Genomic DNA, 25,639 nt, shown 5'->3' on the forward strand with positions numbered 1-25,639 from the left:
TTAAACTCCACTCGCTGGCGGACCGGTAGCCAGTGCAGCGATTTGAGGGCCGGTGTGGTATGGGCTCTAGGGGGAAGTTTGAGAATGAGTCTCGCTGCGGCATTTTGTACGCGCTGAAGTTTGGTCAGGGTGGTTTCAGGAGCACCGAGATATGCGGCGTTGCCGTAGTCCAGGCGTGATAGAATGAGCCCTTGCACCAGGAGTTTCCTGGACATGGGGGGCAAGAGGGGGAGGATCTTCCGAATAGAGCGGAGGAGCCCAAAGCATGTGCCCGCGGTCTTAACTGCCTGGGTCTTCAAGGAAAGGTCCTGCTCCAGCCAGAAGCCCAGTGTTTTAATTTCAGTCTTGGGCGTGGGGATGTCACCGAAGGAGTCTGGCCAGGCTGAAGAAGGGACAGAGGACCATTTGTTGCCCAGCAGCATGATTTCTGTTTTTGTCCCGTTCAGTTTCAGCGCGGATTCACACATCCAGGTATGTATGTCTTGTAGACAGTTAAGTAGGATTTCAGGGTTCTTATCCAACTGGGACAGGGAGACGACGAGTTGTGTGTCGTCGGCATAGTTGACTATTTTTATCCCATAGCGGGTAACCACGTCCTCCAGCGGGGCCATGTAGACATTAAACAGGGTGGGACTGAGCGAGGACCCCTGGGAATCTTACCTGTATCTACCTTTACCTCCAGATGGTCACTAGCAGATTCCCCGATATGTAACCTCTGTCAAGGAGGTGATCAGGACATTGAGCATATTTTATTTGTCTGTCCCCATCCAAATGTAGTAAAAGAACGGGCAAGATATCTTGACCCGATATATCGGAAATGTAAAATTACCACAGTAAATAACTTGTTAACATTAGGAAAACAACCACCCAGCGAATGGGTCTGTTATAATTTCTACAAATTTCTAAAATCTTTTTTAATACTATATTAAATTTCTATTAATTCTCTTCATGTAAATTGTTTTTAAGTTTGTGGTCCTCAGTTGAGTACCAAAGCAAATAAAAATCTTTTGACTTTGACTTTGACTTGTGTTTATTTTTCTTTCTCTTATTGCAGAGTGCCAAGACTTTATGAAGGGAAGTATGTGACAATCTTGCTGGTGTGAAAGGGAAGCCTGTAAGATGTAGTTTTCAAATTTAAATACCTATAAATGAACTGTACAAATATTTCAAAATAAATAAACAGAAAAGCAAAATGAAGTGTTTTTCCTCTAATTCTAAAGTATGATGAAAACAAATATTTCAATAAGATCAAAACAGTTCACTTGGTGATGCAAAAATTACAAATATTTTCCAAAACCGAATTTCCACACATTATTGTTTGTGCTCTATATAGTTAAATTAGTAAAACTACAGGTCTGTGTGAATTTACCAGTAATTTCAGTGGGAAATGTGCTGTCTGTAAAAGGCCAGTGCTCCAACACCATGTTTTAGTTATATATTTATGACAGCATGTTCCTAAATTCAACACCAGCTACATACTACACTCTTACCACTCTCCCGCTGAAATTTGCAAACATGTTCGCTGTGTGATGCTTGGGTGTTTCAGAATACCTAGGACTTCAAGGATGTACCACTGATGGCAACACCCACAGTCAGAAAATTGTTCCACCACCACTGTTTTTTTTCTTGCCAGTCTGTGCCTCAAAAACAAAAAGAAATAAAAGAAAATATGCCACCAACTAAAGGTGGGCACCAAATGGTTGCAACAAAAATGTAACATTTTAAAAACATTCACTAATGTGTCAGGTTTGCTAATTACATTTTCAAGCATGTCTTTCAGTTGTGTTTTACATTTTATTGTTATTATCGTTTGTGATGGAAACACATTTAATTAAAACCTTACCAAGCACTCATATTTCAGGTAGCTGCAATGTTAAAATGTCACATAAACACTTTATAACACCAACTATAGAAAATCACAATCAAAAAGGGCTCTAGAAGTGCAGTCAAACTAAATATCCCTGTATTTAAAGTTAATATAAAAAATAAATAGCCTAAAAACACAAACAAGCTATGACACTGAAGATAAAGGAAATCTTTTTAAACGACTGTCAACAATGCGCAAAGGCTTTGTGCAGTCCCTCAAAGTGAAGACAGGCAGTAAGTAAGTGGATTGACCCACTGCACAATGGTGTGTTCTATGGCGGACAAAAGGAAAGTATGAACGACAAAAGACTTGCTATACATTTATATTATGTATAATTATCTTTTTAAACAACAGATGTGTGTAGGAAATAGCCCTTTCTGGAGGATCACCCAAAACCTTTTGCCATCCTCCTCCTCTTTTTCTGACCTTCTTTTTGTTGATTTTAGGACACTGAGTACTTTACCACTGCTGACCATTGCTAAAGTGCATGTGCTCTCTACTCTTAACACTGTATAACTGGTTAACACCTGCTTGGCACATTTGATTTACTTGTAAGTCCCTTGTAAAGTGGTATACCATATACCCAGGGCCTGCAACAAGTGGGCCTGCAGCCCTAATTGTGCCACCCACAGAAGTAGTCATTCAAACCTGTCTTTGGCCTGCCGGTTTAGGGAAGACATTGGCTTGGCAGCTCGAGCTGGACTGTTTCTATGAGGCACAGGTTCAAGACTGATTTGCATATAGCTGTGTCTGAACTGGGGTGGCGAAGTGAGCTGAAGAACGATGATGGATTCAACCCAGATCTGTGACTAGGGATGAGTGTCTGAAAAGTTTCAGCGCTCCGTCCATCATCTCCTTGTGCTTGCACAAATACTTTACACATAGCTTTTGTAGATAAGCCTGACTGATCTGTGTCAAGCTACAAGAGGGTGGGCACATGTTATCTTATTGTGTATCTAGTTTACCCTGACTTGAGTTGTGTTTCCTGCCGGGCCTGTGTGCATATATCAGCCAACCAGGAGTCCAATTTCTAATATTGTGTGACACAGGTAAAGCTTTTTCAAATGCCAGACCTAAAATAGTGTGCATTAGTATAGCTCAGAGGAGTCTTGAATATTGTCATTTTTGTATGTGCCACTTAATCAAGGAGCATATTTTCCGTTTTGAAAAAAAATGGTTGGTCTGATTTTGGGTTGTAGGTAATAAGTTGCACCAAAAGAACAACTTAGCGCTATAATGTGTAAGTAAACACTGTATAAGCTCCATTTCATGATTCAACCCAGGACTGGGCTTTGGGTGAAGTAAGGCTGGCTATCACTCTTTCCCCTGGACATAGGGAAGATAAAGAAACAATTTTTAAATGGATGTCAACAACATGCACATGCATTGTGCACTAATTCAAAGGGAAGGCAGCCAATGAGTAAGTGAGCGGACTCATTGCACCAATCAAGGTAGGAGCTTTGGTTTAAGTAACGTTGACATTCACTATTTTCCCTAGACAGTGGAGCATCAATTTTTTCGACACTCCGGTGGTGTAGAGCCATTTCCCATATTTACAGGGTGGTGCTAAGCCACTTAACTTGGCTTAACATCACCTTGTAAATATGCCTCTTACTGCCACAGTCCTCTGCAACGAAGGGGCATGCAATGGGTTTTACTGTGGGCATTTCACCGCAACACCGACTGATTTTTAACGCTGCCCCAGATTTACAAGGCAGATGCAATACCAAAAACGAACACCAGGGAATACCTGGTATTAGAATGGCGATACGAGGAGAAATTATTAATTCTCCTCGTTCTATGCTCTTTCTATGTGCGCTACATTTAGCAGCACACATAGACAGAGCAAATCACCATTACTGATTGTTTATGTGCAGGAAGGTGTCCCTTCCTCTGCATAAACAATCGTCCTGGCAGCGCAGGCACCCTTGAAACATGGTGGCAGGGTACCTGCACTGGCGCTAGGCAGCTTTTTTTGTGCATCGCTTGAGGAATACCGGGGTGACCCGTATGCTTGTGAATACGGTGCATCCCTACATTTAAAAAATGTCATTGTGCGGTGTTGACAAATTTGGCTTAGAACCGAGCTCCAACATTTTTTCGTAAATATGCCCCATAGTGACTTTGGAAGATTCCCAGCTACTGAAGTTAGATGAGAGTAAAGTCAAACTATTCCAAAAAAAAAAAAGAAAAGAATGCTGAAAACTGCATTTATTTTATTCAGTGGTTAACTGTATCTGAAACACGAAAGATGCAAAGCATACCACTCTAGTAGATTCATCTCTATATAAAACGTATTTCAATTTTGAGAGGTTTGTTGTTTCACAGTTCTTCTATATTTTTATTTTACAGGGTAACTCTCACAAAGCTCTATACTTCTGTTCAGTCTTAATGTTCATTAAAAGATACAACGAGGATGGCAGAGCATAATGCTGAAGTACATGACATTAAAAAAAATACCAATGGAACCTATTGCCTCAAATTAATAGGATATAATTTATGTGGGGAAGGCAGTAGGTAGTGTCCTATAGGCACCACAAAAAAAAGATTTATCATTCCGTCATGAGCTATCACCTGCTCCAGAAATATTACCGTTATTTTACCGCCCTGGAATTACTAGTGCAGGGTTGCGGCATGATAATTCCAGGAGTACAGAAATAGCAGGGTTACAAGTTTTGGGGGAATAACATCTAGAAATCAGTCTTTGTGCAGGATGTCCACATGCTTCTCCCCAGTATTTCACACTGAGAGTTCAGCTTTTTCTATCACCGAAACCTCCATGGAAAAAACAAAAACTGGAAATTCTGAGGAGCTCCCTGTTGCAGTAGTTTAGGGGCCACTTGCTATGAGTGCCTAGGAGAGGTGAGAACATCGGGGGTCCCCCACTCAAAGCTCATCCAAAGAGTGACACTGAGGAGCACCAGGGCTACTCAACTTGTTCTCAAAAGACAAAAGTACACTCTGACTGTGAGGGGTAAAATGATGGGATGGTACAGCACCACGGTGTATGTGGAACGTTTGTGCCTCAATGGACTGTCATGAGTCTCTCCCACACATCCCAAAACATTTTGTTTACAAAGGTCTTTAACAAGTTGAAGGGCAATATCCCAGCTGTTTAGCATAGATTACAGTAACAGCAACCTAGCTCAATCAGCCTGGGGTGATGTCACTTGTAGATGGGCTACTGTCATATTCAGATGCGTCAGAGCTTGTGTCCTGTAGACAATATACCCTCTGCGGGCTCCGTATATTCCTACGTCTTAATGTCTGAGATTGCATCAATGCATATGTATCCACTGCGTTACTGCATATCACCATTTCCTTAATTCATTTACCCTCTTAAGGCAGGCTGTCTTAAGGTACAGTGATCAAGTGCATGGCAACTCTACGCTTTGCCAAAAGCAGAGCCATTGGAGAAAATCGTGGGATGTTGCAAAGAAGCATTTAAACATACCCAGGTGCTCTATCAATGGGTCCAGACTGATGTAAGTTGAGTTCCTATCATTTTGGATACAGTGTGAGCAACAAACCCCCCAAAAATATATTAGTGGGTAGGACCATGCGAGATGTAGGAAATCAGTATGAAGGGGAAAACAGCAGGGACAGCTGTGTGATCGAGTTTGGCCTATTCTAGGCAGTGTCCCGGCTTAATTTATTTCCTACGTAGATTAATAGTGCAATATTTCATGCCTATAGTTCATAAAAATGTGCCGTTGTTTGTCTAGAGCAGAACCCCCATCTCGCATCTTCCCCAATGTCTAACTCCCATGCCCGTTTTCCTGGCACTAGCCCAATTACTATGGAACCATCCTTTTAATGAATGCTATGCGACCTGCTATAGAAAAGGCAGCTGCTGCCATGTTTTTACACAGTAGGCCAACTATTCCAGAGCTGCGCCGTAATTCCGTCTAGTCACAGCCTCAATATTGCGGTGAATGTGTATGCCAAGGTATGTCATCAATTCATCCACCCAGGAGATGGACAACTCTCTCAGTGCTCAGATGGAGGACCCAGTAAGCAGGAACAATTCAGATTTTTTTCAATTTATTTTAATGCCTGAATATCCACCAATTCTAACCTCTCTGATTACTGGCACAAGATTACGCCCTGAATCCCTGGTGAAGAGTAGGATATAGTTGGCATACATGGACATGAGCAGGTTCCTTGACTCAGCGTGTGCCCCCTCTGTGAATGGCGCACTTGAAGATATTTGCTCATGGGATCCATAGCCATTAAAAAAAAGTAGTCCCTTGACTACTGGGAAAGGGTCTGACACTAATCCCTTTGCATATATCCCTAACCACAGGTTTGGCATATAGCCAGGTCGTATTCGGGAATGGTTCCCCAATGCGATATCTGTGCAATGTAGTCATTTCATAAGCCCATTCTAGAGAGTCAAAAGCCTTTGCTGCGTCCAAGAAAACTGCTGCGAATTCAATAACAGAGGGAATTAAAACAATGGTACGTAAATAAAGTGAGGTAGATCGATAGGGGACACATGTTAACTGGAATGGAGAGCCCATGCCCTCCATAAGGAGGGACGGGTGATTTGACAGGACCTTCGCCAACTAATATAGGGGTATATTATCAACAACTAGCGATAATTTTTGTCTCTAACTTGTTTAGAGACAAAAATTATCGCCGCACATCGGCGATTTTTATCGCAGATAAACCTTGCTATTAGCAAGGTTTATCGCAAATGCGATAAAAAACGCCCGCAATGCATGAATATCGCTGAAAAGTCAGCGATATTCATGCATTATCGAGCAAATGCTCTTAGCCATGTTATCCACCTCCCATTGGATAACATGGCTAAGAACTGCTCAGGGCAGGTGTTAGCTTTTGGAGATATTCGCCCTTAGCGCAAATATCTCCAAAAGTTGGTAATAGGAGATAGCGATGTTAGCGACTGTTTCCAGTCGCTAACATCTTGGCACGCCCACTTTGCATATCATTAGTGATAAATATCACTGACATGCAAAGTGGGGCCCAAGATGGTCGCTATCTCCTATTAGCTGTCGCTAACTGGTGTTAGCGACAGCTTGGTAATAGGGAGATAATTTTATCTCCGCTTTCTTGGCTTTTAAAGCCAAAAAAGCGGAGATAAAACCCCTTGATAATATACCCCATAGACCCATATTTCTCTTCCTATATCTGAAGTATTACATTGTGACTTCTATCCCCCTTAAGTAGCTAAGCTAGCGTTCTGCTGGGAGGATCTCCCTCGCTATATCTGCAAGATTGGATATACATTTCGTCAGGAAAGCCACCTGTCTGTCCGCCTTTACATTAAATTGTTGTGATATAATATTCATGCTCCATAGTTATGACGCGCTGGCCATGGTAGAGACCTCAGCCTCTAGTTTCCGAATATCACGTTCTACGTAATAAAGCAGCATCCAGATACTTTTAAGAATCCCCGCCTGTTTTGTTAAAAGTGTTCCCCTAACATAGGCTTAAAAAGCTGCCCATGGTGTGGAATAGTGGGTCACATAACCTATATTGTGATGGAAATATTCTGTTGGTATACAGACTTCCACTTTATCAATCAACAAACTTTATTCGCATTAAAAATGCATCAAAACACACAGAACATCATGCAAACAGTTATTTATACATTCAATCCACCTTTAAAATCATACACTCTGTGACTTGATAAAAAAATAAAAGCCCTTAATATATGAAATATAAAACAAGCCTAACTCCATAGAACTAAAATCAGTTGCTCCTAGAGATACATATCAGATATACCACAATAAATAGCAGAGACATATATCAAAGTGCTGAATGTGCTTAGCGGTTTCTCTCTTTTTGCACCATCTGGGGCTATCTATCCAGATTCAGGGACCTCTAGGTCAAATAACTGTGGGGTAGAAGCCATTCTAGTTTATATGACCGCTTGTAGAAATGATGCCGTCACATAACATACATATGGCGTTTCCAAGTGTTGGAGAACTACAAGAGCTGAAGTGTGATTGGTTAAACTAAACTTTCGCAGTAAAGGGACAATATACCTTTTCCTCTCTTTCCCGTAACAACACAAAAAACAGGATATGTGAGGTAGTTTATTTATATAATGCATCGCATGTGCATAACGACGTGACAGGCATGTTGGAAGGCGAGCTAGAGAGAAGGAATTAGCCGGATATCCCAGCATAAGAGGGATGTAATCTAAGCATAATCTAGTCATCAGGTAGTAATGGTGGGGTTTCACGTCAAAGGAGAGTTAAGAAGAGGCCCCTCGCAAGACAGGCGGTACTGCTTGATATAAAAGTATTGTGTGTTTTGCCACATTCCTTTCCCATCTAGCCTGAGAACAGATAGATAGTAAGATATCTTTCAATTTTGATCTAGGGAAGGTTACACAGCAAATAGGGTTTTCATAAAGGTATGCCAAGCCCAAAGATGCAAATGTCTGTCTCAGGTATGTTAGCCAGGGAATGGATTTTGCATGATCAAGATTAATAGCATCCCTTTGATATGTTTGTTATGTGGAACATTTTGTCTTTTCCATATTGAAATCCACAACAATAGCAGGCTATTTTAATACTGTCGCTAATGCATGGCAGGCCTAGTTCCTTATGTGCAATTAAATTAGGGCACAAACGAGGGGTGTGGCCTAGGGTTTCAAGATGGCGGTCGCACTCTAAGAGTGCTCTGGACCCCCATCCGTCATCCGCCCGATATCCGTTAGCAGCAGCCTACATCCCTGGACCTACCTGGCACCGCTGCGTTCTTCAGTCCGCTGGGCACCTCCTCCTGAGGTTTGCGATCTCCCGGAGCCCGGTCTGCGTCTCTGCTGCTCTGCTCCCACCCGGCTGCGAGGCTGCCAAGATGGCGGCCCCCTAGTGATTCTTGGAGCGGCCGGCTCCTCCCCTGCGGCAGCTGCGATCCCTTTGCGGCCCGAGGGCTTTCCGGCCCCGCCGGGTGTACGGGAGGAGAGGCGTGACTTCTGGGCCCCCCGCCGGGCTCACTGTCCTGCCCGGAGCCGTTGCATCTGCCTGCCCGGCTCGGAGGCGGGAAGCGGACCCGTGTGCCCTGCAGAGTCGGTGGGCTTGTCCGGGTGGCAGGGGCTGGAGGCGACCCCTGCCGTGCCCATTTGCTGAGCCCCCTAGAGCTGTTGACCCGTCCGGTCCCCTGCCCGCAGCCTGTGGTGCACTGGTGCTGTGGCGTGCCGAGTGGCTGAGAGGTGCGGCACGCCACCAACTCTGTGCTCCCGCCTTGCCTGCTGTGCTCGACCTAGGCCTGGAGGCCTGAAACTGGGGCCTTGCGCGGCGGCCGCCTGGACTTGCCGCCATGCCCTGTGACTGCCCCCCTGATGCCCCCCCGCTGTCGCTAGACAGAAACCTTCCATTGAGGACTCCTTGCTGGGCACTCATTTGTCTCTGTGGGGGGCTGGGGCCGCCTGCGTCCTGCCGGGCGTCCCTGAGGTCCTGGGGCACCCGGTGGGCCTGTGCCCGCGCCTGAGAGAGTCTCTGGGGCCCTCCTGCATTACCCCCATTGGTGGCCCCCGCCTGGAGACGGTCCCTCTGCGCCCTGGACCCCCCGTGTGGCCCTGGGGTCCAATCCTGCCAGCTTCTGCAGCGGCGATCGCCTTGGGGCCCCTACTGAAGATTTGGGCCGCCTGGACCAGAGGTGAGGAGGGAGTCGGAGCGGGGGTTGGGGCCCCCGGGGGTTCCCGCCTGTGGACTGTCACCTGGACTGTGTAACTGACCGCCCCAGTGCCCCCCGGGTGTTGCTTGACCCCCTGCCAGTCCTTGGCCCCCCCCCTGCGTCATTGGGAGCCACCCGGCCCCCCGTCCTGCCTTCTCGCGACTGGACTGAGCCCAGCGCCCTGAGATATTGTGCCTGGAGCGGCCCCTGGAGTGCCCCGCCCCTGGATTGTCATCCTACACCTGAGGCGTGGCGGATTCCCCCAAGACTACCCCCTCTGCTCCTCTGCCCTCTGCGTCCTCCCTTCCGTGAGAGGGACCCCGGGGACTCGTTGGTGGTTCCATGTCTCTGCCTGTTGTACCCCAAGAGGTGATCTCCTGCGCCATCGTGAGATTGTGGGGAGACGTCTGGTGTTCAGACCACCTGCACCTGCGACGCCGGCCCCTCCTTGGCCCGATTCCCCTGGAGGAGCCATGGTCAGGGGGAAAAGTACGCAGCCCTCGGTTCCTTCCGCTCAACTCCATATGGACAAATTCACCAGGCCAGACCCTGGCCCTGGTGCAGGACCCCTCCTCCCTCCGGGGCAGAGGGGGGGGGGACTTATCAACCATCCTTCAAGCTATCAGCTCCTCCCAGGCTTCGGTGGAGACTCAGATCGGGGAGGTACGGGTTGATGTCACCCTCATCCGGCAGGATCTCAGGAATGCCACGGCGCACATCTCTGAGGCAGAGTCCCGTATATCCTCTACGGAGGATGACCTGGCCACCCTCAAGACCCAAGTGGCCCGCCTTCAAACACTGACGTCTGACGTCCATCACAGAGCGGAGGATAAAGAAAACCGTGCCTGACGGAACAACCTCCACCTCATTGGATTTCGGGAGGGGGTGGAGAAGGGCCCGGTGGCTGACTTCTTGGAATCCTGTTTCCGCTCCTGGATGCCGGCGGAGAAACTTTCCCCCTGGTTCGCTATCCTTAGTGTCCAAAACCCCCCCGGGGGTCCTGCCTGGCCTTTCATCCTCCGCATCTTTAACTTCCGGGACCGGGACGCCATCCTGGGTGCGGCCAGAGACTTGGGCCCCCTGAAGTTCCAGAACTCCACGATCATGATCTTCCCGGACTACTCAAGGGAAGTCCAGTCCCAAAGGAAATCCTATGATGAAGTTAAACAGAAGCTTCGGGTGATGGGCTTGTGATACGGTCTCCTGTTCCCCGCACGGCTCAAGGACCTCTTCCAAGATCAATCCTTCTTCTTTGATACCCCGCAGGCCGCCTGGACCTGGCTCACGGAGGAGAGGCCCCTGAGATCTAGCCGGATGCCTTCCCCTTCCCGTGGACCTGCCTCCCGCTCTGGCCGCGAGGAGCCCAAGCCGCGGCGGCGCCGGACCGGGTCCCGCAGACGGGGATGCCGACGCCATGACGCTTCGAACTCGCCTGAAGGGACTGGGTGGCGACCATCTCCTACTCCTCCCCCGGGTCGAGGTGACACCCCGTCGGCGGGCCCCTCCACCGAGACCGCCGTGGCAGAGCCCTTGATTCCTGGCACAGACTTGCGCAAATCTGGATGGACTCGGACTTGTCTGGCAGCCTGGTGATCCGGGACTCTTCGCAAGAGGCAGAGGCATGAACCTGGTCCTATGCTCTCTCTCTGACCATGGTCGCCCTGAGTGACCGACATGTTGGATACGTTCCTCCGGGTCTGGCCTGACGCCTGGAGAGCGAGCGGCCTGAGGAGGGCCTCACCTGTGATCTGCACTATGTCACTCTCATGATGCTCTTCTTACCTGCCTCTCTCCTCCATCTCCCTTTGCTGTCCTTTCTTCCTCCTCTCTCTTTCCCTGTCGGTATCCTTCTTTATCATCCGCACGTGTATCCTATGGCTCTTGGTGACCGCGCAGATCGTTGTCACTGTGTCTGACTGGCTAGCTGACTTTTAATCTTTATGGCTGTTGTACTTCATCTGACCATACGAAAGGGGGTCCTTCCTTGTTTGTCACTGCACTAGTGCCAATGCTCCCAGCTAAGCGTTTCAGTTTAGTTCCTGTCCTCTACTGAGTGGTTTGTTTTTTGTGAGGGGATTGTTTTGTTTTTGCTGGGCGACAGATGCTTCCTGTTTCGAAGTGTAGGGTGGGGGGTGTTGAGGGGGTTGGGAAAAGGAGACCGTTGTCTCCTCCATGGTTCTTGCTTCTAGCTGCCTACGGGCTGTTCCTTCAATTGGCGCTCAGCAGCTGCTCTTTGGCTAAATTGGTGCTCGCTCACGAGTGGCCGACAGCAGCACTTTCTGACACTCCTCGGCGATGGGCACAGTATGCCCGGCATGCACTCACGACACGCAGATGCTCTGGTAACCCTGATTCCCCTTTTTGGACTGCCACACCCTTCTTCCCTCGGCCCCCCTAATGCCTCAGGTGCCTGGACCCTGCAGCCCTGCGCTGCATTCCCTGTGCCCCGGTCGGGGGCGGTGTGATGAGTCCTACCCCCGCGGCACGATCCCCTGCGGGCCCTGCGCCGACCCACTTCTCCACCCCCCCAATGGCCTACTCTCTGCCTAGGCCCCTCCACGTTCTCCCCTGGAACGTGAATGGTCTTCTTGATCGCATCAAGCGCGCGGCGGTCCTCCGAGTGGCGCAGCGCCTCTCGGCAGATGTACTCCTTCTCCAGGAGATCCATCTTCTAGGCACCCAATGTCCATTCCTACTTCGTTACGGATTCGCATTGGCCTGGCACTCCGGCTTTCAGCGCGGGTCCTGGGGAGCGGCGATCCTGCTCTGCAGAGGCCTCCCCTTTGCCCTGACCAAAGCCTACACCGATCCGCAGGGGAGATATGTTGCGATCTCGGGCACGTTGGAAGGTTGCCCCCTGAACATCCTGAATGTCTATGTCCCTCCCGCCCTTCTATCCCCAACTCTGCGCTCCCTTACGCATGTCCTCTCCGAGTTCCTGCCTGGCCTCACACTGGTGGGCGGTGATTTCAACGCGGTACTGCAGCCGGAACGAGATGCATCTGGGCCTCCTTCGGCGACCCGATCCTCTACCGCGGCGGCCCTCTCGGGCTGGGCGTCCTCCCTGGGGCTCTGCGATGCCTGGCGGGTGTGGAATCCCCGTAAGACACAGTACACTCATACCTCGGCCTCTCACCACACCCTTTCCCGCATAGACCTTCTCCTACTTCCAGCCCTGGACTGCCAGCTGCTCGCTGGTGTGGCCATTTTACCAAGGGGGCTATCAGACCACTCCCCGGTCTCCCTTCGCATGGGCTTTACCCCGGGGGGGGGGGGTCGCGTGTGGTATGGTGCCTCAATGCCTGGTTCCTGCAGGACCAGGCCCTAGTGGAGGAGCTGGGATGGGAACTCCCCCATTATTTTGCCACCAATGAGGGCTCGGTTTCATCGACAGGGACCCTATGGGAGGCGGGCAAAGCCGTGATCGGTGGGGTGGCGAGGGGGTGGGTCTATGCCAAACGAGCTGAACGGCTGGCCCGACTGGTGGACTTGGAGACCCGAGCGGCACGGCTCGAGGTTGAGCAGGCCGCAAGTGGTCGAGGGGATCCCGCCCGACAGTTAGCACTGATCCGAGAGGAAATTCGCCAGGCCTCGCTCGACTCGGCCCAGCAGCTGTGGCGGTCGTCGGTAGCGCGGATCTATGGATGGGGTGATACAAATGGTAAACTCCTCCATAGCCTGGTGTCCTACCCTAAGATCCACCGCGTCATTCCAGAGACCAGAGATCAGTGCACTGGACGGTATCCTCCGGACGACGTCTGCAGGCATTGCGGACACCTTCGTTGAATTTTACACCCATCTATACGCATTGCGCCCCCCGGAGGTGCTGCTGGCCACCCTCCTGGACGGTGCAGGTGTGCAGATTTCCTCCCTTGCTCCAGAAGATGCAGACTCCCTGGAACGGCCCTTCTCACAGGAGGAGATCTTGGAGGCCATCCCCCTCCTAAATCGAGGCAAAACGCCGGGCCCGGACAGCTTCCCCCAAGAATTCTATGCGGCCTTTAGAGACACTCTGGCACCCCGGCTGTTGCATCTCTTCCACCATGTGATAGAGTCAGGCGCCTTCCCCACTGAGTCGGACCTGGCCATGATTGTGGTCATTCCTAAGTCCCATCCGCCCTCACTGGATTGTGCGAACTTCCGTCTCCCTCATCAATACTGAAATTAAGCTTTTCGCCACAATACTGGCCCAAAGACTCAAGCCCTTCCTACAGGACCTGGTCCTCCCGGACCAATGTGGCTTTATGCCGGCCAAGGGAACCCGCCACTGTATCCGCGGCCTTCATCTGGCCTTGGCCCATCGATCCCGTCTGTCTCCCTATCTCGCCCTCCTCTTTCTTGACTTTGAGAAGGCTTTCGACACGGTGGGTTGGGAGTACCTGCAGGACGTGTTATGGCTAATGGGGTTGGCCCGCGGTTCCGCAGTTATGTGGGGGTCCTCTATGCGAATCCCAGGGCCCGAGCGCTAGTCAATGGATTGCTCTCACAAGCGTTCCCGGTTCGTAGAGGGACGCGCCAGGGGTGCCCCTTGTCTCCGCTCCTTTTCGCGCTGGCAATGGAGCCCCTGGCGACGCTCATCCGGCGAGATTGCCATATCCAGGGCTTGGCCTGGAATGAGAGCCACGTAGATAAGATCGCCCTCTACGCCGACGATGTGCTTCTATATTTGGCAGACCCGGCAAACTCGGGCCCTAGATGCCTGCACCTCCTCCGGGAATTTGAGCGAGTCTATGGCCTAAGGCTTAATGCGGCCAAGTCCACCCTGGTCCCATCACACCCCTCCCGGGAATGCTTTGACTGGCAGTCATCTATTCCCATCCGGCACAATTCGGTCAAATATCTGGGGATCTGGGTGACCCTCCTGCCGGAGTTGGAATGGGCCCTGAATATCGCGCCCCTGGTGACCCGAATGAGATCGACTTAAAGAAATGGCACTCCCTTCCCCTCAACCCCCTTGGGCGGAGCGCCCATTTCAAAATGATGATTCTTCCCCGCTTTCTTTACACCCTACAGAACACCTCCATCCCACTCCCCCGTACCTGGTTTCGTGAGCTGGACGGACCCTTGTCCAGGTTCCTCTGGGGAGGCGGACAACCGCGGATCTCTCTTGCACACTGCCGCATTCCGCCCTATGACGGAGGCCTGGGGGTGACTCATCTTTACCTCTACTATTTGGCCACCAAACTAATAGTTATCCACGACTGGTATGCGGGTGGCTGGTCCGATGCGGCGTATCGGGTGGAATTGGCAGAGACGGACTTCCCCCGGATTCAAGCCCTCCTCTGCCCGATTCCGCAATCCTTGGCCCCCGTTACCAGAGCGGTCTTGTCGGCTTGGCGAGCCTCTCTCCGACACACGGGATGGGACCGTACACTTACCCGCCAGACGCCACTCTGGGAACTGGCTCCGTGAGGTATCGTCCCTGGACGGGTTCCGACGCTGGGACCTCATTGGAGTGTCGGTGCTCGGAGATGTATGGGTGGGAGACCACGTCCGAGCCTTTACCGAATTACGGCAACGTCACGCCCTCTCACATACCCAACATTACCGCTACCTCCAGCTGCGACATGCCCTCCACGCGCACCTCCCTACACCAACTACCCTCCCAGAATTTAACCCATCAGAAGCCCAGGTGATAATGGGAGACCTGGGGAGGCGGGGAGTGTCCCGAATCTATCGCGCCCTAATCAACAACAGTCCTGCGTCCCTTGATCGCTTGCGGACCAGATGGGAGGAATGGGTGGGACCCCTGGAGGAGGCCGATTGGAGAGACGCCTTGATGGCCCCACGCACCCTGACCACATCCTCCAAGTTAAGGCTTGTACAGATATACTACCTGCACACGTCCTACCTTACCTCAGAGAGGCTCCATCGAGCCCGCCTGAGACCCACCCCTGACTGCCCTAGATGCGGATGTTCCCCGGCTGATTTTTTCCACATGGTCTGGACATGCCCTGGACTGGAGAGGTTCTGGCGGGGGGTGGAGAGGGAGTTAACATGGGCCTTGGGTTGGGAGGTCCCCCATGACCCACTCCGGCTGATCCTAGGGGTATTGGATGGCCTTGATGGCAATAGATCGGACAAGTGCCTGCTGGGGACGGCGTTGGCTGTGGCCAAGCGCGATATTGCACGTCATTGGCTCCGAGACTCTGCACCAACGGTTAAGGGCTGGAGGAGGGGGGTGGACTGGTGCGGGGTCCAGGAGGAGGCTCTCTGCGAAGCCCGGGGTGCGCCTGAACAATTTACCAGAATTTGGGGGAAATGGTTTAACCTGCTGCCACCATGAGCACTGATATAACTGTTGTGTTTTACTCTATCGACAAGTTTGTGCTGCCGGACTGGGACATTACCCACCCGTTTATGTACGCTGCTGAATGTTTTTACCTGTGCCTAATAAATGCTGAGCTGCCACCAACAACCTTTTTTTGTTGCTTCCGAAATGCCAATAAAGTTGATTATCAACAAAAAAAATTAGGGCACAAACCCGGGACAGACAGTAGCCTTTTGGTAAACTTGCCTTCTATAGTTTGTAGGGGTTCAGCATGTACAGTGCCGCATATTGCTACCCCGTAAGTCGCTATAGAAATGGTTTTTCCTGAATAGATTTTAATCATTCCTGGATGGACCTATTTCCTAAGTTTTTCACGAATTTAAAAAGAGCAGCTATGCTTTTCGCCATGTTATATACTCTGTTTGTTACCATCTCTTTCCATGTGAGGTTGTTATCAAAAAGGATGCCTTAGTAGGCGAATGTGTCTACACATTCTATACTAGTGCCCTCAATGTGAAACCTCCTTGCTTTTGTCTTGCCACCACCCATCCTAAAGATAAAAGATTTTGTTTTATTTACATGCAATTCCAGATCCGCTATATAGGCTGAGTAGGTCGCTATTATGTGTTGCAAGGCCATGGAGGTTCTGGGCATCAAGACTGCATCATCTGCGTAAAGCAGAATTGGAAGAGGAATAGAAGCGGCATAGGGGACATCCTTGCCGTTATTGATCAATACCTTATTTTTGTTGTTTGCATATAGTGAGACTAGCAACTGAGCAAGGGCCCATCCCTGCCTCACCCCCTTCTCAATTTTAAAAGATTGAGGGCCAGATGTACGACCCTATATTGCATGCGCAAACGAGTATGCGACCCGTTTGTGCATGCAAAATACATATGGACCATGTTCTAATCCTATTTAGCGAGCCGCAATTTTTTTGCGACTCTCTAAATAGGATTTGCGACTCACTATTCGGAAGGGGCATTCCAAGGGTGTCTCTTCCTAATGGCAAGTCTGAGCCCTATGTAAGATTGTTTTCTGACCACAATTGCGGTTGCAAAACAGTCGTAGTTTACCACCCATCTCAGAAGGGTGGTAAAGCACTCTCAAACGGGAAGGGGTCCCCAGGTGACCCCTTCCTCTTTGTGAATGCAGGGGAAAGTATTTTTAAGGGGCAGGCAATGTTCCCAGGGACCACTACCTGCCATTAAAAAACGTAAACAAAAACGTTTCATTTTTCTTTTTTTAAATGCATCTTATTTTCCTTTAAGGAAAACAGGCTGCATTTAAAAAAAAAAAAACTGCCATATTTAAAAGCAGTCCCAGACATGGAGGTCTGCTGCGCCCAGCAAGCCACTATACCTGGGAGGCCCAGCCATTCCCAATAGGGTTGCAAATTGCGAGTGCCTCATTAATCTGCATGAGGCATGCAATTTGTGACCTCATTGGGAAACGCAAACAGTGTCTGAGACACTGTTGTACATTGTGATTTGTGACTCGCAAATTGTGACTCGCAATTTGTCACAATTTGCGAGTCACAAATCACAATGCTCGTACATCTTGCACTTAGTGCACTGCCCTTGAATCCTGTAGCACACTACCACCTCTGACTCTTTATACATTTGCCTTATGAATAACATTATCCCTGCTTCAACTACCATGGCCTCCATTGAGGACCACAGCTTACTATAAAAGGTGAGGTCCAAGTCGCCTGTACTTAGATCTAAATCATTTCTAATTTCCAATTGGAAAGAGACTAATAAGTTATTGAAGGCACTACCATGAATTGCATGGTAAACATGACTGATTGCATCCTCCTTTTGATCCATAAACCTGCATAAACGTGGCTCCTGTCTGGGGCAACTATTTGCATTAGAGTCACCTACCCATGTAACTTGTAATGGTTTAGGGTGGTTATGGATCAGATCTTCCATGGTTCTGCCTAGGGATTCTACTACTAAAGTTGAATTTGTAAACGTATTATTGTAATAGTTTATTAGTAGCAGGTTACTATTTTTGTGTATCTTTACAATTAATATGTGAAAGTATGGTGAGTCATTCCAGAATTTGACTATTTTGAGCGAGGTCGTATTCACATAGTGTTAAAATATCACCTTTTGCTCTGCCTCTTGTGGATGGGAGGGCTGGTCTTTTAAATGAGCGATAGCCATTTAGATAGATAGGTTCTATCTCTCATGTCTCTTGGAGGCAGATAATATGTGAATTCTCCAATTCTGTATGCCGGTTGTTATTACCCCATGTAAGGAAAATTAGCTGATCTAGCTATAGCGTCCTTTGGATAAACAAATCCTTCCTCACTTCCTATCCTATTAGTTACTGCTTCCGGACTCTGCGTTGCGGGTTGTATGACAATTGGTTTTAGTGGGTGCCTTGCTATGTGGACCCCTCTTTTGACTTTTTCATTTATAGAGTATATCACCTTACAAGATGGAGTGAGTCAATTGCAGCTATCTAAGTTCTCCAATGTGGCACATCTGTTTCTAGTAGGTATGTTTAACGTGACCATCTGTGGGGGGGCAAAGTAAGTTGCCCATTTTACTAACGGAGTTTTGGTCTGTGAGATATGAATCTGGACAAAGGGGTTTAAAAAAAAAAAGAAAACAGGGGGACAGTGTAAATCTGAGTCAACAGTATAGGAGCAGAGGGGAGTTGTCTTAACAGGTCACCTGCCAAACACGCATTGTCGAAGTTAAGCACTATACAATGACCCTCTATTGTTTTTGGGGCAGGGCCCACCCATGGTATTCTTCTGGCCATAATCAAGTGATCCTGGATAAAGCAACAGGTGTTGTGTAATATCTGGTATCCCCTCGGGATCGAGTATCCCCTTCTCTTCGGCAGTTTCCGGACGTCCTGCCTATTGGAGAGCTCGGACGAGCCCCCAGTAGCCCCGCCCACCCCAGGAGAGAAGAACCTCGGCTCAGGCAGGCAAAACGAGCAGTGCGCCGAGCAGAGCTGCTGATGTAAACGCACGCATACAGCCATTGAATCCCTTACCTCTTGGAGACAGAAGAGGAAATAATTCACGGTGTTGAAATTAGCTCGTATTACAATTCTTTTCTTGGCCATCTCCAACTGCTTATTACGTTCCCGAATGCAGAGTTTTTTTAAGAAGCACGATTACAAAGTGATTTACAGTAAAATCTTCATTGTCTTCATTGTCTGTGATATGTGGGGAAACATCATTTACCACGAAGGCATTACCACTACTAACATTTACCACGTGACACTTACCACGCAGGGTGCCTTCCACGCAGGGTGCCTTCCACGACGTCTTTACCACGGGCTGGGGGGGAGATGTGGTATTCCTTCGAGTCGTTCTGCGTGGGCTTGGGGGGCAGAGGGGGGCTGGGGGGGGTCTCCCCCCCCAAAAATAACAAGCGGGGGCAGAGGGGGGCTGGGGGGGGTCTCCCCCCCAAAAAATAACAAGCAGTTTACTTTAAAAAAAAAAACGAACATAATTTTAAAAGAAAAAGGAAAGAGCCTCCCCCAAAGACGTGCCGTGTACGTCAAAAAAACAGTCCTTTTTTTATTTTGGTATACGTGTTTTGACGCTTGTTTCAATGGAGGATGGAAGTAAGGGCTCGTAGAGAAAGACGTGCAGGTAAGACGTTTCTAGGCGTAGTAAAATCCTACGTTGTAAATACCAGCGTGGTAAAGCCACTTGCGATGTAAAATTCGCGTGGTAAAGCCATGCGTGGTAATTGAAATCGTGGTATAATCATATATTCTGATATGTGAGCATATTATTGTGTGTCTGAGAAAAACCATGTATGTCTTTGTGCCACTTTCATCGTGAGCTGTGTTTGTATATCTACTTACTTTAGTTCAAGCACATAGCTGGCAAGGTTTCAGATTGCTATGTGTGACATTTTCATAATTTTAGTGTAATTAATGAGCAGCACTTCAATGACAATGAGGGACACGTTTTCGCGCGCAAAGTTAAGCAATGAAGACATGAAAAACATGTACATTTCAGAAATTACTCCCATTTGAGCAGCGAGAACCTCTACGGCCCCCTGACAGACATTAAATTATGACGTCCAGTGACAATACCCAACTATCACAATTTCAGTCATAGTAGCATAGTGATGCAAGCAAAAATGCACAGGTCAAGGAACAGTCACAAAGAAGAACTTACATACAAGAGGGAATTATAAACTTTTATTGTGTGAGAAACAGTACCAGAGTGATAAGCACAGTAGTGCACAATTGTCTAAAAGGTCAATTTGTATGCCAGCTTTTGTTTGGAATGTTGAGTTGAAGCAGCCGAGGGGCAGTGTGGAGGGTGCTAAAAACCTGCATAAGGATAATTGGAGGTAAGTAAACAATTTAATAAATAAAACGAATTTCGTAGCGTGTCCTGCATCGCAAAATACGATGCAGCGCGCACTACAAAATTCGTTTTATTAATTAAATTGTTTACTTACCTCCAATTATCCATATTCTGTTTTTTAGCACCCCCCACCCTGCCCCTCCCCTGCCCCGCCTCTCTGCCCCACCGCAACTCCCTCCACGGGCCACGGCTGAGTGGAAGCTATTATGCAAAGGCTCTACGGCCTGTCACCCTAAATGCATTACAATTAAACAGTTCTACTCATTCCCTGTGCCTGTGTTCATTTGCATTCTTACTCATACTCGAAGGTTTTGTCCCCTTTAAATAATTTTTACCTAATTCGTGAACATTATTATTCCAAAGCTAGTTCAAGAAGTCCACTTTTTGCTTAGATTCAGTTTCCATCGCTTTGTAAGCTATCAAAAATATTGCACTATCGTAGTGTCTACTCAATTATTACATTCAGCCCACTTAACAAAAGTAATATTTTGTGCAACTCAAGTGATACATGCGAAGTACACAAGAAAAAACACACAGCTCATACAGCTTAGCAGCTCGTAGGAAGCTGCTCTATTACAGAGAGAAGGTGATTGGAGGAGGAAATGCTGCCTGTACGTCCAAAGCTGGGAGAAGTGGCTCTGATTTACATGCACTCATACGAAGCAGACATTTTTTGCTGCAACCGGCAGGCAAGATATGCAAACGGAACTTGTAACATATTAAAGATTGTGGTCGCCATCAAATAATACTTTGCTTTTCTCTGGGGTGCCAGGGTCGGACAGACTTTTAGGGCAGTATGGCAGCTCCAGAAGGGCATTCGTGCACATGCTTTTTGCCAGTGGTGGAAATGGATATGCCGTGTGTGAGAAGTTGGCTTGGCATAGGCTGTCCACTATTCTAGTGGGCACCTTGCATCAGTCCAAACCACCCTTATTGATGGTAGGTTTAAAGACAACCTATACAGAAAGCTATCGTAATGGTAGCTGTGGAGAGCAGCCTTCAGGCTAAGTCTTGTAGGAATGTAAAGCTGCTTGTTTTACCAGTCTATAATCTCATGAATGGCCAAATGAAAGGAGGACCACACCAGGTATATATATAAAATATTCACTGAAAAAACCATAGGTTAGAGACCATATATAGTTAGCTGGACATTTTATTGACATAAAACCAATGAAATTCCATATATAGTTAGTTGCACTAACTATATATCGCGCACCCGCAATCCACTGCTGATGATGTCACATATTACATCATTCATGACATGGTCAGTGACATCACTGATGACATCACTGATGACATCTCAAATGACATCACTGATGACATCACTGATAACAACATCCAGTGATTTTTTGTTTCTGTAAAGTTTAAATATGTCTTACATATTGAAGAATGAGTGGATGTGTAAGTGTCTGGACGAAGGATTTAGTAGGTGCATGACTGACTGTATGAGTGAGTGATTAAATGTGTCTCACTGAGTGCATGGGTTAGTGACTAAACTGTCTTAATTTGTGCATCATTATGTCTGTTGTTCTGTAAACTGCTGCATGTGTTGATCAGTAGCTATATGACTAACTATATGGGTTATTGATTGATTGCCCAAGTATTTGTATGGGAGACTGAGTGTGTGTGTGGCTAGCTGGGAGGTGTGTGACTCTGTGCAGATCAATGTGTACTTGTATCAATGATTGTATAAGAAGGTAAGTATGTGTTAGTATATGTTTGAAAATGTAAGGTGCTCTATGTTTAACTGTATAGACAAGAAAATGGAAGTGTCATTGATTCTTTACAGGACAGACTAGGTGTGTGAGTAACTCCCTGGATGAGTGGCAGACTGTGAGTGTCTGTATAGGTGTATGAGTGCATATGATAGTGTTGTAAAGATGAGTGATTGTATGTATGAATGATTGTATGGGTGAATGAGTGAAGGTGTGTGTATACGTAGCAATCAGTGAGTGCGTATGTAGTAACTAGTATTGGTGTGTCAATGGTTTCAAAAATTATACTCTGTATTTAACACTGGGTGAAACAGAGGTTATATTAAAATGTGAGGAGATGCATTGTATTGTCACATGAATGATATCATCAGTGATGTGGTCATTGATGTCAAATGAGATGTCATCAGTGATGTCATCAGTGATGTCATTTGAGATGTCATCAGTGATGTCATCAGTGATGTCACTGACCATGTCATGAATGATGTAATATGTGACATCATCAGCAGTGGATTGCGGGTGCGCGATATATAGTTAGTGCAACTAACTATATATGGAATTTCATTGGTTTTATGTCAATAAAATGTCCAGCTAACTATATATGGTCTCTAACCTATGGTTTTTTCAGTGAATTTTCAAGGTTTTGTAAATGCTAATTCCTAACTATATATGGTCTATAACCTATGGTTTTTTCAGTGAATTTTCAAGGTTTTGTAAATGCTAATTCCTAACTATATATGGTCTATAACCTATGGTTTTTTCAGTGAATTTCAATGGTTTTTTAATAGCAAATATCATAAGCTGTCGAATGTCAAGTACGTGGTAAGTAAAAACATTTTCGTGTTTATGCACACTGATCTGCTTTGAATGCTGCCCCCCACCCCTCATTTCTATTAGGAGTACTCTCTCTTTGCAGATAGTGAAGGGTAGTTAACGCAGGCCTTTGCCCCCGTTGTAATCCGTCGTGCCTGCTTCTCTCTCCATTTGATTGATTGTTCTCTTTGGTTCATTCTCTATTTACAAACAAGCATAGAGTCGCAATACTCTGTTTAGTCTTTGCAGATAGCGAAAAATCGTGTATAAAAACAAAAGGAATCGAGCAAAATCAGTAGGCCACTAATGGGATCACTTTTTGACCTCGCTAAAATAGAAACATTAGGAACAACCTGTTGAAAATAGCAATGTGTATGTACATAAGCGGCGTTCATTTGTGTTCACAGTACCCCTTGTTGATTGTTTGAATCGAGCATTGAATTGTTCGAAGTTGGTTCTCTTAAGGATCTTCTCTGCCTGCAAACGAGGAAGAATAGGAATATTCTCTCTCCCTTTGCAGATAGTGAAGGGTAGGTAACGCAAGCCTTTAACACGTCGTACCTATTTCATTCCTCATTGATTGATTGATTGTCCGAACATTGACTGTTTGGGAATTAGTTCTTTTTGGAGGTATTCCCTGTTTGCAAATAAACGAAGGAAAATCTTTACAAGTAGTGAAAGTGTAGGTAATGCGGACCTTTCTCCCCCGTTGTAATCTGTCATGCCTATGTACTCCCCACTGATTGATGCACCTGTTTCACCCGGACCATTTACTAGAGATAGGTCATCTGGCCCAACAAGAGAGCACCCCTAGTGAAAAGGACATATGCAATAATAACGAAGTGATCACTGTATCCTGTTAACAGAAACTTTAGCATGAAACAACCTGGAAAGAAAAGAATAGGAAAACGAAAATCAGTAGGCCACTGATGAACTTTTTATTAAATAACAAACAAAGAAACGATAACAATACGTAATGATAAAACCTATTATTGTCCTAGAAACAAGAAACGTTAGAAGTAAGCCCGTAATAAGAAACCTGAAAACATCGCCCCTCACTGCCCCAAAACGTGTCTGTCCCACCGCCTGCCACGGCCAAATAACGGCAAACTGGGAAAGATAGAAGTCAGCAGACATCCGCCCCATTCTAGAAACTTCCAAAGGGCAACAGGTTTTCGGCTACGCCCAGCCGGAAGCAACACATATAAGGCGGGTCCTGCTGCCACGCCTCGGAGATCATCACGTAGGGTGTAGCCGGAGGAGAGGCCGAGGCCGAGGCCAGCGGGACCCGGCCAGGGGGATGACAAGGCTGGAGAGTTGCAGGGGGGGGAATGTCCGTGTCCTCGACCCTCCCCTCTCTCTCCCAGTCCGGCCGCGGTGGCCCTTGACAGTTTCAGGTAGTCCCGCCACATTCTCTACCGGTCCGGCCACCAACGGCCGGGGCCGATGGGATCCGGCTGCAGCCGATAAACCAAGGAACCCGTTCATGGGGCCAGAGCAAGGGGCGTCCGGCCGACATCCACCGGAAGCCCGGCCCAAAGACGGACGGGACATTTCTTCTTTCTTCAATAATGGCTTTGACAACACTGGGGGGGATGTCTTGCACATGCCTCCGACCCCCTCCCCTCGTCCACATCGCCTGGTCCGGCCATAACAAATCTCAAGCGAGACGCCGTGGGGTGCACTGGGACGGAGAGACGGTGCGAACAGGCCTCTCCCGCCTCCCCAGTGGAGGCTTCCCACCTGCACCCTCAGCGCTCCAGGCGCCCGGAAAAGGGTTCTTCCACTGTGGCGATGCTGCAACGTCTCGCCCGGCAGGGTGGAGCCCGTCCGCTCATTTGACCCCGCGATCGCCAGTAGCTACCGAACTCTCAAAATGGCGATCGACCTGGCAAGAGCGGGCCCAGCATAAAGAAATGGCCCGGTCACTGGTTGACTCCACCACCGTAGTCCTCCACGACCTTGAAGATTCTAGAGGAGCCGCGGGAGTCTCCGACCCCCGCAGACACCCCCGATGGGGAATGACTGCCATGATCGCCCGTGGAGTGACGAAACTGTATCCGCGGGACGTCGGCGCTCCCATGCTGGCGCCAGCCTCACTTTGAATTACTAGAATCCTGCAAACCTCAGTTCCGGTGAAAGCACACTGTGACCCGGTAGGAAAAATTGTTGCACCCCCTCCCCTTTTTGACTGATAGTTCAAACCACCGATCCTTTCCTTTGCCCTTTTACCAGAACTTTGGACTGCCTCCCCCTCTTTTACATTTTCTAGAGAAAACAAAACATTAACCACTACATTAGCATAGCAGTTGACACCAGAACTGTTTTCAAATTGAAAACCAACAACATCTTCAACAGAATCCTTTTTGTTTCTGCTGTGACCCTGCTACAGCACAGGCATTGTCCCCAGCAGTAATTCTGCAATGCCGGTAAGAATAGCTGTGGTGCCTACTGGACTCACTCACCCCCGCGGCGCCCCACGCCGTTATTTGCTGGGCGGCAACTTACTAGACATCACCTTCGTGCCATCTAGATTTCAGCGCGTTCTGCTACCTTGGAACTATTCGCACAACAGACTGCTACTGACGACCCACCCCCAGGCAACATCTTCTGAATTTTCATAATTTGAAAGAACTAGTAACATGTCCTCATCAGGAATTTCCTCATGAAAAGTCTGCAATGATGATTCTTGTAACTCTATGGTCTCCAAACATTCGATAAATTCGCCATCAAGAGATTGATCAAAAAAATCATTCAAGTCATCTCCTCCTTGTGAGAATATTTCATTATTGGTGCTGTCAATTTCAATAAATGTATTGGATAATTCAAAAGAAATTGCCACGGTCTCTTCGTTGTTTAAATGTTTTTACTGTTTTTGTTTTGTTGTATATATTTATAAGTTATTAAAGTTTTATAATCCTACTACTTTGTTGGAGTGCTATATATTTTTAATGTGACACATAAAT

General features: G+C 47.8%; 1 protein-coding gene across 2 annotated transcripts in view; it reads right to left on the reverse strand.

The window, feature by feature from the left end:
• LSMEM1 (leucine rich single-pass membrane protein 1) overlaps positions 1-25,639 on the reverse strand; it is a 267,545-nt gene that overhangs the window by 23,994 nt on the left and 217,912 nt on the right. Inside the window, exon 4 of one of the 2 annotated variants that reach the window (XM_078674434.1) lies at positions 1,501-1,640. The exons of the other annotated variant lie outside the window; for it this stretch is intronic. Coding sequence (XP_078530560.1) covers positions 1,552-1,640 — 89 coding nt within the window. The 3' untranslated portion in view covers positions 1,501-1,551. Of the gene's footprint in view, positions 1-1,500; positions 1,641-25,639 lie in introns of those variants that run through there. 2 annotated transcript variants of the gene reach the window in all.

This window comes from Lissotriton helveticus, chromosome 1_1 (assembly GCF_964261635.1).
Source record: "Lissotriton helveticus chromosome 1_1, aLisHel1.1, whole genome shotgun sequence".
Taxonomy (NCBI): Eukaryota; Metazoa; Chordata; class Amphibia; order Caudata; family Salamandridae; genus Lissotriton; species Lissotriton helveticus.